This window comes from Astyanax mexicanus, chromosome 13, assembly GCF_023375975.1.
Source record: "Astyanax mexicanus isolate ESR-SI-001 chromosome 13, AstMex3_surface, whole genome shotgun sequence".
NCBI classification, from domain to species: Eukaryota; Metazoa; Chordata; class Actinopteri; order Characiformes; family Acestrorhamphidae; genus Astyanax; species Astyanax mexicanus.
The window spans coordinates 20503749-20518546 of NC_064420.1; the positions used below are offsets into that span (position 1 = coordinate 20503749).

General features: G+C 36.6%; 1 protein-coding gene across 1 annotated transcript in view; it reads right to left on the minus strand.

Annotated features, from left to right (window-relative positions):
- slc1a7b (solute carrier family 1 member 7b) overlaps positions 1-14798 on the minus strand; it is a 108127-nt gene that overhangs the window by 30090 nt on the left and 63239 nt on the right. Inside the window, exon 3 of the mRNA XM_007233109.3 lies at positions 12852-13067. Coding sequence (XP_007233171.2) covers positions 12852-13067 — 216 coding nt within the window. The remainder of the gene's footprint in view (positions 1-12851; positions 13068-14798) is intronic.

Genomic DNA, 14798 nt, shown 5'->3' on the forward strand with positions numbered 1-14798 from the left:
CTGCAGCAAAATGATGATGTTGGAGCTCTGGAGGTCTAAGGGTTGACTATGACTGTTCTCATCATCCTTCTCCTCTGCTTATCTGAGATTTTTCTTTTTTCTGCCACTTCGGGTCTTAACTAGAACTGGGCCTGTTTTCTTATATTTCCTCACTAGGTTTTTCACAGTGGAAACTGACAGCTGAAATCTCTGAGATTTGAACTTTTTATATCCTTCCCCTAAACCATGATGTTGAACAATCTTTGTTTTCAGGTCATTTGAGAGTTGTGTTTTGAGGCTCCCATATTGCCACTCTTCAGAAAAGATGCAAAGAGGAGAAAAACTTGCAAGAGACCCTTTCTTATAGTTGGATTTACCTGTGTATGTAGGTCAAGGGTCATGAATGAACTTCCCAAACCCACTTAACAATAAAATTACAAGGGTGCCCAAATTTATACACCTGCCTAATTTTGTTTCAAGAATTATTACACACTTTCTGTAAACCCTATAAACTTCATTGTGGTTTTCTGATATATGATATATTTAACTGAAATTGTTGAACCAATGATTTCTAAATAAAAATCATGAAAAGTTTCAGCAGTGCCCAAACTTTTTCATTTCACTGTAGATTTATGTGTTTTTCTGGTGTTTAGTTTCGAAACAAAGCAGAACTTGGAAATGACTTGAATATAATCACCTGTTTATTTTTTTTTTTGCTCCAATGTTACTGTTATATATAGAGGAAGCAGATGTTTTTATAGGGTATCCCAGAATGCATTGCCATTGTTTTACAGTTTTACACCATAATCTCATTAAACAATTCTTTACTGTTACTCTTTAATGCAGTTATTAGTTATTATAGTGCAGTCATTAGTGGCAAGAGGTGACTTGTACAGAATTGGCTCATTCTTTTACTTTGATTTACCAGAATTGTGTTAACCATTTATCCTGCATGAAGTTTAGCAACACTGCTAACAATGCTAGCTGTATGTAATGCACATTTGTAGAACAGGAACTGACGGTCCAAATGGATGTTTCATTAAAAGGAGCAGAATGTGGGAAGAATGTGTCCTGAAACAAAGTTACAAAGCGACATGTTCTCCGTTTTTCTTCACTACCTCCCGCCTACCACATTTTAAAAGGTTCCCCATCTACTGGGAAGCTCAAAGAGGAAAGCAAAAAGAGTTTCATTGTTCTTGGTTTTAAGAAGAACAGAACAGGCTGGTGTAGACACTGACCTTCTGGGAGGCAGCATTAGATGAAAGCAGTCTTTGAGACTTAATGGAAGTTCCTGTGCAAATACAACCTATGTCTGGACTGTCTCCATGGTAGCCAGAAACTCAAAAAAAAAAAAAAAAAGACAACCTTGATGCCACAATGCAGACAGGGGCTAACAACAGGTCCATACCCTGCATTTAGTAAAGTGCTCCTCAAAATAAGTCCCTTTGGCTAAGAGCTCTTTGGCTCTGTGACGTCAGACCTCCATTCATCCTTTTTCAGGCCAGGCTAAATATTGCATTTGGGACACAAAGTACACAACGTGCAAGAGTAGACTAAGCATAGAAATGAACGGGCTATGCAGTTTTTGTAGAGATTTATTATTGTTGTTTTGTAAACAGCAGTCTGTTTTCCATGCTATATTTACAATATGGCAATGTGGGTTTGTTTATAACACTTTTCTTTGAATATCATGTTTATATCATCTATTAGGAATGCAACGGTTCTCTGTTTTTTATCGAACCGTTTGGTTCGGACTGTTTGGTTCGATACACTCGGGTGAGCAGCAGTATTTTGGTGCACACTATAACAGAGCGGACGAACGATCTACCGCTGTCAGTGATGGTATAGTTACTTTGAGAAAGTAATCCGATTACTGATTACTCCTTTAAAAAGTAACTAAGTTACTTGATTTTAAAAGTAACTAAGTTACTTTGCAAGTTACTTTATTAGTTACTTTCAGCAGCTGCAGACACCACCTCCCGCCACCTTAACATAAACATTATAACCTGTTTTGCCAATACTACCTTTATTGGAAAATGCATTTTTAACAGCAACAATGTATCTCTAGCAATTTAAAGTTTTACTATTTCCTGAAAAAATATTTTTTTTCATAAATTAACTTAACATAAATAATTGTTTTAAAAAAAATAAAATATGGTCTTTCTTAATTTCACTTAACATAAATACTTTTTATAAAAAATATAAAATAAAGAAAGTCTTTCTTGACCTAAAATATTTAACACTGTAAAACTGAACATTGAACCTGTTGTTCTCTGCAGGGCAGCAAGGAGTAGTTTTATAAAACAAAACCGTGTCTATGGTCTAGGCTGACATCATGTGTACTTTGTTTTGTAATCACATGTTAAGAGTGAAACAGTGGAGTGGTTGTACCTCATTAACAGAAGCTTCTCAAACCTCTGCTACAAAACGCGCTTCTCTCGCCTGCCTCCATGGATTTGTTTGTGTCGCTGAGTGGTGTGTGTGTGTCGCATAGGCCAGACAAAAGTCTGGCACTTTACTTAGAGCGCACAAAGACCTGTTATAATACATTATAATTAACTATAATTAATATTATATTTAAGACAAGAATAATTTATGAGTGGTTAAAATATATATTTATAGGATTACTGAGGGTGTGTTTATAAGTTGGAAGCTTTTTTAGTCATGATAAAGTCTGCAAGCAGGGATTGAGTTTCTTGTTATTGATGTACAACATGTTATAAACACAGCTATTAATGCATTATAATCACAGTTCGTAATGCATAATAAACATTGCTATAAAGAATTATTAATTTTTATAAATATGTATAGCCTCGTTTATAATGCCTTATGAATGCATTATAATGTGTTATGAGTATGTTTATGGAGTCTTATAGAGATGACATTCAAAGAAAGTGTTACCAATATAGCTTTAACCACTCATAAATTATTCTTGTCTTGAATATAATAAGTACATATATATATATATATATATATATATATATATATATATATATATATATATATATATAAGTTTATACTTGAATATAATTAGTTATAGTCAATTATAATGTATTATAACAGGTCTTTGTGCGCTCTAAGTGAAGTGCCAGGCTTTCATTGTAGGACTAGATTATTAATGATAGAGATATACTTTAATAATTTTAACATATATATTATAAGCACAGCTTATAATGTATTATGATAACAGGTCATAATGCTTAATAAACATGGCTATAATGGGTTATGTATTTTTATAAATATTTATAGCCATGTTTTTAATGCCTTATGAATGCATTATAATATGTTATGAATGTGGTTATAGTGTCTAATAAAGATGACATTCATAGAAAGTGTTACCGTAAAAGTTATTATAGCATGCTTCGTTAAGGTGTTCTCACATTACACCTTTTAACGCAGATGATGATGCATTATGATCACAATTCATAATAAATAACAAACATGGCTATAATGTGTTCGTTCTACATTTTTATAAATATTTATAACCATGTTTAAAATGCTTTATGGATGCATTATAATGCGTTATGTGTCACGCCTGATGCTGAGTGCACCCCTGTCTCTCCCATACTTAGCTCTGCCTGCTGAGAACTTAAGTCAGTGGAATACATTGCCCACAATGCACCACATACTGACATCACACCTGTTCTCAATCACGTGACACATCTGCACCCAGCACCTCCAGGAAGTCTTTCACCTGAATACTGAACACACCTGGGCTAGGCCCTATTAAAGGGACACACTCCAGCTTTTTGACGGATTTATCTTTGCACAATGTGTTTTCCATTGCCTGTGTTCACGCTCTTGTTTTTGATAATACTTTATCAAATAAATGTAATACTTTAAACAATAAAGTATATTTTGATTTGCATCTGCGTGTGAGATCTGTTTAATTATGATTATGATTATGTTCATAAGTATGTTAATAGAGTCTACTAGACATGACAATCATAAGAAAGTGTTACTGTCTCTTCAAATGATCTGCTGATGATTCATCCCCTCATCTCCTGAAATCATTAGCCATAAAAGCTAATCATCCTTTCAAGCTAACTGCTAACTGACTCCACTTTGGACCTTTCAGTGAATTTTCAAGATGACCTCCTCAGCAGATTATGGAGTGGAATACCACACACTGACACTGAAACCTGACCCCTGACCCTGAGCCCACTATACTGCTATCATTATTGCTGATGCTACACACAAATAGCTAATTGTCTCCCACACATAACAGCCTCCCAGAGCTTTGTTTCTCTCTTTCTCCAGACTCTGGGCTCAGTAAATCAGCTTTCATATGCTAAATAAGCTAATAGATTTTGTGGCAGCATAGCAAAAATGTGTTTTTCTTAGCATCTGTAGACATTAAGACTCTTTAGCCTTTGTGATGGGTCAGAAGCTAACATCAGCTATTGAACCTGAGATGACCTGCTGCTGTCAGAAGTTGTTTTTAAAGGTTGAGTGTAAATGGACCTCCTGTGAAGTGGAAATATTTGAGCTGAATGAAAAGACGTATTAATAAAATACTGTGGAATTCTGCACATGAAATGAAACAGCGTGAACTGAACACACATGATCTCTGAACCTCTGAACATTTATTCAACAATAGCTGACAGAACACGAGATAAACATGGGGTGCGATTGTACACCCTTCACAAGGTGCGTCACAATGCTCTTTGCTATCTTACAACTCATCAACTAGAGGTGTGATGAGATTTCTCGTCAAGCTTTAACCTGTAGACTTTTTAAGCGGGATCTGGCAACACGCACGGGGGTGGGCGGGTGGAGGAGATACGTTCTGTCATTACTAGCCCACCGCGCTCCGCAAAACCAGCAAGCTGATTGGCTGTTTCTCCTGAGAGAAAATGTATTTGGGGCTTTCATTTGGCGCCCCCCTTAGTGCAGCGCCCCTATGCATCGCGTAGGCTGCATACCCCCTTTTTAAGTTGTATGTCTGGCTGCATTTTGGCTCCAGTGGAAACAATAAACGGTAACAGAGTGACCAACAAGACTCAAACCATATGTAAATACTGTAAGTAAATCCTACACATGACTGTTTCATAGGCAGTTGTCATACTTCAAGCATAGTCTTAATATGACTGGTTATGGTTATGCATAATTAAATTACAAGATATTTAGGAGGAAAAAACACAAACCATAGGCTTAATATGACTGGTTGTGGTTTGCACTTATTGTTTGCACAATATAAGACCTAGAAAAGTTTTATTGTTATTTTTATTTTTTATTCTTATTTCTTATAAAAATCAATGTGTGAGAGAAACCAGTCTGTTAACCCTTGTGTGGTGTTCATATTTTTGTTACTCGTTTACTTTGTTACTTGTATTTAATTCAGCAAAATTAAGCAATTCTACATTAAAACGCTTTACACATGCTTGCTTCACCTAAATTTCAAGTAATATAAACAGCTTACATGGTTAATATTTGCCCTTTACCTTTCTTATGTTACATTTCTTTCAAAAAGTGCTACTCTTTTTTTTATTAGTTTTTTAATAAAATGTAAAAGAAAATGAATTAAACTCAAGATATGAGTAGAAAATTTGTTTAGTTTCAAATTTACAAATGAAGCAATGTTTATTAGCCCTTGGCCAAACATACTGTATGTAATATAAATGTGTAGGGGGGGGGGGGTGTACAGTGTGTGTTTATCGAAAATGTGTTTTGATATATGTTTTTCACAAAAAATGAGCCAATGCCAATGAGTTTGAGTTAGAAAAAATATTTTTTTAGTATCGTTTGATGAAAATGAAAACGGGTCCCACAGACCCGAACACCACACAAGGGTTAAGTTTGCGTAATATGATTTTGTCAAATAAAACTCTTTTCATGACTTTTCAAGCCATTTTTCATTTTTGACGTTTTCTTTACAATTTTATTTTTATAATCTCGTCTCGTTATCGTGAACCCAGTATCGTGTCTCGTCTCATGATATTATTATTATCATATATTACATATTATTATTATTATGCTCAGTGATATTTAGGTCAGGATTTTGTTTGGGCCATTCTTACACATGAATATTATTTGATCTAAACCATCATGTTTAGGGTCATTGTCTTGCTGGAAGGTAAAACTTCCAGGATTTAACTGTGTATTTGGCTGCATCCATCTTCCCATCAAGTCTGACCAGCTTTCCTGTCCCTGCTAAAGAAAAGCCTCCCCACAGCATGATGCTGCCACCACCATGTTTCACAGTGAGGATCACATCTGAGTTGTGGATTTCTGCAGCTCCTCCAGAGTGACCATGGACCACTTGACTTTCTTTGCTCGATCTGTCAGTTTGGGTGAACGGCCATGTAGAATATTGTTTCCAATTTTGGATGATGGATTAAACAGTGCTCCTTGTTATGCTTAAAGCTTGAGATATGTGTTCATAACCTAACCCTGCTTTAAACTTCTCCTCAACGTTATCTCTGACCTGTCTGCTGAGTTCCTTGGTCTTCATGATGCAGTTTGTTTATTAGAGTTTTTTAACAAACCACTGAGGTTTTCCCTGAGACTAAATTACACACAGGGATTAGAGTAAAGAGGACTGAATACTTTTACATGTGACATTTTTTAGATTTTTATTTACAATTTTGAAAACGATCTATTATTTTGTTGCAGTTCACAAGTATGTGCTATGTTGTGTTGGTCTCACATTTAAAATCGATACCAGCAAAGCGTACCTAGTGTGAGTACACCCTAAGAACCTGATAAAAATTCAAATCAAGCCAAGCCAAATCATAAAGGGTTCCAGTCCAAGAACACCTTTTTCTAAGAACCTAGAGTCAATCACACTTCATGACCCAATACTGCACTATGGCGCCTGATGTTCTATGGTTATTTGGATTCAGTTCAAGGCTGCATAACAATTGGTCTCTCCTATGGGACATGATGTTCTCAAGTCTTTTATCCTGAAGCATATTGACAAATCCGTATGTGCTGGGTTCTGCAAGGGTGCCTGGGTTTACTGCACCGTGAAATTGCACAATATGTAGATGTAGATCTGTTGGCTTCTCTGGATGGATCTGCTTATTTTTTGTATTTTTGTAATGTTATTCAGTGTTTTCCTCTTAGATAAGGCTGCACTTAAGTTTGTGGAGGGTGGAGTGGGTGGATGCCGGTGTTTCAGGAAGCCTCAGTGTCTATGCTACCTTCTGGCTCTCTCCCTTTAGTTAGGATGTTATATTTAGATTCATATATAAAGAGTCATTAGATACACTTTGATAATATTTATATGACAAATTGATCTCATTTTTTATTAAGTCAGAGACCATATCGTTCACACATCACACACACCAATCCTGAAGCATATTGACAAACCTTTAAGTACTGGGTTCTGCCAGGGTGCCTGGGTTTACTGCGCCGTGAAATTGCACAATATGTAGATGTGTTTGCTTCTCTAGATGGATCTACTAATTTTCTTTATCTTTCTAACCTTCAATTATTCAAATATTCTTTGGCCGTCTGGGCTTTTGTCTCATTCCATCGTTTTTTCAATCATTTTAAAAAGTCTAGTTGTGGTCTCCAGTATAAATGAATGCCGTTTGAGCGTTTTTTGTGAAAAAAAGTGGTCCGGTGATCTTTTATAGCGGCACTTTAGTCCCATGGAAGAGTGTGTGTGTGTGTGGGGGGGGGGGGGGGGGGTGGGGGTGGGGTTTAGGATTTCGGCTCTTGCTGATGAAAAATTCATACATGCAAATGTATTGCCTCTGATTGGCTAACAGCACTGTGATGCAACAAGACGAATAATTAAAAAACGGTTTAGACTAAAGACATTTTTACACTAATAACAGTGCAGTTCACCTGCTAAGTCTCTGTAAAACGCCAAATCCACCGGAGATCCTATGTAAACCTATAGTTACTTACACACAGAGGTGGGTAATCCAGGTCCAGAAAGTAAAAATTCACCCCGGAAATTTGTTGACTAAGCCACAGCAGAGAGGTTTGGATTTTTTTTACTAGTGTAAACAGAACTGTTTTTAACATATATCTACCTATCTCAACTGTATTTCGCTGGGGGTATTCTGTAGACAAATTCAAACCATTTTTTTCCTTAGCTCTGAATTAATGGGTAAAGCATATAACACTGATGTGTTATTCGCACAAATAACACAGGAACAAACTGCCACGCTGTTCCTAAAGCTGTTAGCTCATATCTGACAAGGCAAGGTCATGAATACTAATTTAAAGGTTGATGTAGACACAGTGCTTTTCCTGATCGACTCGTTTTTGCGAACATTTTCTTTTATTAACCACTGCAGACAATGGAGGTTGAGGAAGAGTTTAATGTGCAGCATCATAAACAACTCAGAGAGGCCTACTGTATTTCACAAAGAACAAGAAAAAGTAATAAAAAAATTCAGTAGAAAAAAATCATATCCGCTTCCAGGAGTTGAGAAGGTGGCAAGCCTAGGCAGTGCACCATGTGTTCACTAATATATGGTTCTGAATATTTCTTGACAACAGCAACAACACTAAATTCACCTGTGCTGAGCTGCCCTGACTCCCCATTGCTGTAACATTTTATTAATAATTAGATTCTCCTGACTGAAGGTCATCTGTTCCTCAATATCAACACCTATTATACGTCCTTAATGTAAGAAAACACAAATAACAATTTCATGATTCAATGAACTAAATGTGTTCTATTTAAGAATATGTCAGAGTGCCAAACAAGGTAGCCTTGCTAAAAAACTGTGAGGCACATGCAGCAATAGACCAGACAAGAGATGCTCCCATGAATGCTGCATTGGTGCAAACACAAGGCCAAAGTATTGGCAATGTAAAATTAACAATCTTTCACACATTACTGAACAAAAAAAACAAAAGCCAAGGTACATGTTTTTTTTTGTGAGCCTTAGGTAAGTCAGTGTGTGGTGCCATGGGGTTGCTTTTGTACTGCAGAGTCAATTATTCTTATACCTTAACTTTCCAACCTTCATTGCTACCATAGCAACACCTTGCAGTTAGTTAATGTTGGTTAATTTATACACGTGGACTTTCTAAAGTGCAGCTCTAAACATTCTTCACTTTCAATTGTTCTGTAGTTCAATGGTAAATTTCTTCGGGAACTGAAGAAAGTAAACTTAAGTCCTATTAAATCAATTTTCCTATGTACAGCTCTGAAAAAAAAATGGGGGCACTTAAAATGATGAATTTCTTTGATTTTACCAAATTAAAAACCTCTGGAATATAATCAAGAAGAAGGTGGATGATCACAAGCCATCAAACCAAACTGAACTGCTTGAATTTTTGCACCAGGAGTGACATAAAGTTATCCAAAAGCAGTGTGTAAGACTGGTAAGACTGGAAAACCAGGGATATTCCACCAAATCTTGATTTTTTTTGGTCAGCTCTGTTTTTATGCCCTGGAACTCTCCATGGATATTATTTTTGACCAGTCCTTGACCTTAACTGAGGCGAGGGAGACCTGCAGTTTTTCAAATGTTGTTCTGGGTTCTTTTGTGACCTCCTGGATGAGTTATTTATGCCCTTTTGGAATAATTTCAGTTGCCTGGCCATTCCTGGGAAGGTTCATCAGTGTTTCGTTTGTGAATAATCACTCTAACTCTTGTCCACTGCCTTAGAAAAGACTTTGTGACCTTTTCCAGACTAATAGATATCAATGACTTTTTGAAGTTCGTATGGTAATCTGAAAATTGTAAGTGCGACAAAAATGCAAAAACAAAAGAAGTCTGTAAGGGGATAAATATATTTTCACGCCACTGTATATACATATATCTATTTCCATCCCTTTTTTTCACCAATTTGGAAAACCAATTACCTCACCCATGCATTAAGACTCCCCTATTACTAGTGCAATACAAACTCAGCGACTCCGGCTTCAGTTTATCAGGCTAACAACATCCAATTAGGCCTGACATGGGTAGAGAGCCCCTCCACCCACCCAGAGACAGCAACGCCAATTGAGCTCTCTCTGACTCCTGCTGCTGATGCCAAGCAGCATTATCCAGGATTCCAACTGGAAAGCTCACCTTCACTTGCACAGATTTAAAAGTTAATAGAAACTTTAAAACACAATGCTTCCGACATGGGTCAGTATCTATATAACATTTGGTGACTCCAGAAACCCTAGCACTTAATAATCATAGTAATAATACACACATTTCATGTAAAAGCTGTTCAAATACCTGCCTACTTCAATCCAGTTGGTGACTTCAGATCTTGTTTTCAATTTCCAAAAGTCAAGACTTTGGCTGCAAGCCTTAGAAATGCACCTTTTTAAACTCTGCTATAACTTCATTTTAAATGGTGTTACGTCTCATTCAAAAATACGTCACACCAATTCATGTTTATCCTCAAGGACAGTCAAAAAAATGAACCATATTGACAAAATCGACATCTACTTTTCACCTCGTAGATTCTTGCCTGCTGCCTTTCCACCTTTCACCCAGGACCTTATCCACCTATCTCCTTATAAGGGCGTTTTTTTTCCAGCTGCGTCTCAATTCACTAGCCAGGGCAGCGGTAGTGTATTGCACTACAACCCTGATGACACAGGTTCGATCCCACGTGAGGAGCAGTGTGTTTATTTATTTCGTTTTTCCCTTCTTCTTGGTTTTACCTGCTTTGAGATGAACTTTTCTGCAATTAGGTTCAACAACCTTCTGGGCTGGAGAGCTACTAGTCTGTAGCACTCCATCCTATTACACTTAATTTTCCAAAACAGATATTTTTTGTGGCCCGCCACATAATGGCTTGGAAAATATCTGGCCTGCAGCCAAACTTAATTGCCAACCTAAACTTAATTGCCAACCCCAATGATACATCCATTTCATGTAAAAGCTGTTCAAATCCACTTTAATTCATTTGCTGACTTCAGATCTCGTGCGCCAAGAGTGGCATAAAGTTATCCTAAAGCAGTGTGTAAGACTGGTGGAGGAGAACATGCCAAGATTCATGAAAACTGTGATTAAAAACCAGGGTTATTCCCCCAAATATTGATCTTTAAACTCTTATGAATATGAACTTGTTTTCTTTGCATTATTTGAGGTCTGAAAGCTTTGCTTCTTTTTTTGTTATTTAAGCCATTTCTCATTTTCTGCAAATAAATGCTCTAAATGACAATATTTTTTGGGGGGAATTTGAGAGAAATGTTGTCCATAGTTTATAGAATAAAACAACAATGTTAATTTTACTCAAACAAATACCTATAAATAGCAAAATCAGAGAAACTGTTGGCTTCCCATGTGTTCTGTCTTTATTCAGTTAGAATTCTTCACTGGACCCCTGCTCATCTGATATCATCAGTATTATCATCAACTCAAACACTTTTTTTAAGAGATTTAAGAGACAGCTTGACTCTTTCTCTTAGAGTAACTAAGGCAGTGGATATTAATGCTAAACTTTGTAAATATAAACATGTGACTGTTCCAACACAGAATTAGACCAATCCGTAGCCACATACGACAACAACTGCACAAAAAAAAAACACTAGAGCAGGGGTTGTTTGGACCATAATGAACGATAAAGAAAAAAAATGTTTGGGGAAAGAAGAAAGATAAGTACAACCCCAAGAAAAACATTCCAACCGTGAAGCATGGTGGTGATAACATCATACTTTGGGGGTGCTTTTCTGCAAGTCTTCTGGAAGTTACAGGAGTCTGTTGCATATCAATAACAACTCCCTGATGCCGCAAGTCAGATAAAATCTCCCGGAATCTAGAATGAGTGTCCCAAGAGTGAACACAAATACGCATGCAGGCAACACTGTGTGTGGGGAAATGAAGGAGAGGTAGAGAAAGGCGCTGTTCTCTACAAAGAGTCTTTGAGTCAGCCAATCAGTTTTTAGTGTGGGCGGGCAGTGTTTTTTTTCCCCAAGTCCAGGTCTAAGGGTACCTCCCTGAAATACATTTTTGCAACTTGAGATGTTTGTTACAGAGTTTTGATATTGTGTAGTAATATGCCAACCACGGCAAAATACTTTTTGCTGTTTGTTTATTCCTTTTTTTCTCTCTCTATCTCCTCTCATTTTCTGTCTTTTCATTCTCAAAGTTATCCATTATCATATCATGTCTTTTTGTTTTTATGTAATGTTGTGTAACTCTGCAAATAAAAAAAGAAGATGGATCAGGCTGGGTCTTCCAGCATGACAATGACCTTAAACATACAGCCAGGCCAACTATGAAGTGGCTCTCTAAGAGGCATTTTAAGGTGGTGGTGCTAGGAGCAAACTTGCTTGAGAACTACAAGAAATGTCTGTCTGACCTCAGTAATTGCAAACAAAGGTTTTCGTATCAAAAGTTAAGTTCTGTTTTTCTATTGAATTAAATGTTTATTTAATGCAGTAAAGTGCAACATAGATATTTAAAAATCGTACAAAGTGAATGTTGAATCTGTCTCTTACAGTTAAAATGCACCTACAATAAAAATCTCATTCTTTGTAGGTGGGAAAACTTGACAAATACGTGCATCATATACTTATTTTCACTCTGTATGTCAACTTGAATGCATTCTGACCCCATTTTGACTGTTCATATTGAGCCACACTCTCATGTAACTCATGTAGGGTATGTACCACCGGCCAACAAAGAACAAAGAGTCTTGTATTGAGTGTAGTGCAGATTCTCAATTCCCCAATTCCACATCTACACAAATAAAAGCCACGCTCAATGTGGAGAACTTCTCCCACTAACGTGACACGAGGGACCGTACAATCAGTCAGGCATGTCCTCGCCGTTAATACTCCCTGAACTCATTCAAATCCTATTACAGCCTGTTGATGGAAAATAGAGAGGTGGCGTAGCCGAGCGCTGCAGCACACACCTGCCTGAGATGAGAATCTGTGAGAGACTTCAGAAATAAATGGAAATGGAGATGCTCAGTTTACAGCAGCAGCAGTTTAGAAGCATGCATACCTAATGAGGTCAAGCAGGGCATCAGCGGAGCTCATGACGGTCTTGCTGCTGTCCTCGTTGTCCTCTTTCTGGGCCATCCCGCCCGGGTGGATGATCAGCACCATGACAATGCCCACCACCACAGCTAGGAAGGTGGTCCACAGGTAGTAGGAGACAGTGATCAGCCCCAGCCTGCTGGAGCATTTCGGCTCCAGGGCGGCCAAGCCCGACATTAGACTGAGAGAGAGAGAGAGAGAGAGAGAGAGATAAAGATAAAGAGGCATTATAAAGTGTGTTATTCTGCCATATCTGCACAAAACAACATGTTTTTCAGACTATTATATAATATTAACACAATATGATAAATACCCTTGCGAAAAAAAAAATATATATATACTTAATTGTACTTAAAACATATTGAGAAATGTCTAAGTAACAGATTAATGCTCTTACCTAAAATATATTAAAAGTACACTAATATTATGCTTTCATCAAATGTTTGAAACTTAACTTTGATCACGCTTTTTAAAAAAGTACAATATATTGTATTTTAAAATAAATAAACTACTATGAACTACACTTTTTGTATAATGTAATTCAATATAGTTCTAAAATACTTTTTTCCAAATATACTTTTTTTTTTACATTTTTAGCAAAGTGTGTTGAAATCAACTGTTACAGTAGTTCACTTAAAGTGCAATGTATCATGTAACTTTGTATTAATAAAATCAAATTACTACTACTAATTAAACAATTCAGTACATTTGTAACACGCTAAAAATTGAAGTACAGTATATTAAAATATATTTTTTTTACCAAAAAAGTATACTAAAAGTGTGCTACTTACAAAAGACAGGAAAAAGAAGCATATTTGTGTAATGTAAAATATAATTTTACTGTAAGCTTATTCAAAATATGGGGTTACATACTTTAAGTCATATATTAAAGTTTTTTTATTCTATTTTAGTACAGTTCAGGACATTTAGCACAATTTAAGAACAGTTAACAAGTTAAATAACAGTTTTGTACTATTTTTATACAATTAAAGTTTAATAAGTACAAAAAAGTTGTTCCATTTTAGCACTCTTTAAATCTACTGATTAATAATGTGGCTACAAGAACACTTTAGTGCACTACGGCATAATGATGCTTAGTATACTTTAATCTACTTTCTTTTCACTAGAGTAGTGCAGAGTCAGTATGGTGGAGTAATGAGGCCAGACCCATGTCCAACTAAAAGCATTTAAACAGGAAGCGAGACAGAAACAACCTCTCTTAAAAGGATGGCCTGTTAGTGGAGACCCTTAACCACCCTCCACACTAATACCAGGAAGGTGAACAATGCTTTAGCAGTGGAACTGCCACAACTAAACTAAATACACAACAATTCCCTAGAAATAAACACCAGAAAGTAACAAATAACAGTGCAATTCTAAGTTCAGTTTCACAAAGTACAGGTTTCTCCTCCTTCAGCAAACCAACATTTCTGTGTTTCTTCTCTAAAGGTTTCTGTGATTATCTGCTTTGTGTAATGTGCAGCTCCACAGTGTGATGCTACCACCACCAAGCCTAACAGCTAATGAAGTGTTATTGTGTCTGATTGTCTATCTTTTACTTTCCTGCTCATTGTAGCCAAACATCTCAGTATGTGTTTTAAAACGTAATTGTTGATACACTTGACGTATATTATAAATGCACTACATCAATACACATATTGTATACACCTTAATGTTACTGTAAAGAAACTACACTTGAGTGCACCTTAAGCAGTATTTAATGGCACTTCTATTTACTGACATAATGCTAAATACTATTTCCAATTGCTGACTTCGTCAGTCATGACCCACTTAGCAACAGAGAATTCAGTAACCTGATCTGACATCCCTTAACACTGAGTCCAGGCAAATACAGTGCAACATAGAGCTCAACTGCACACATAGGAGGAGGTAGCTTGGGAGCCTGGGAGAG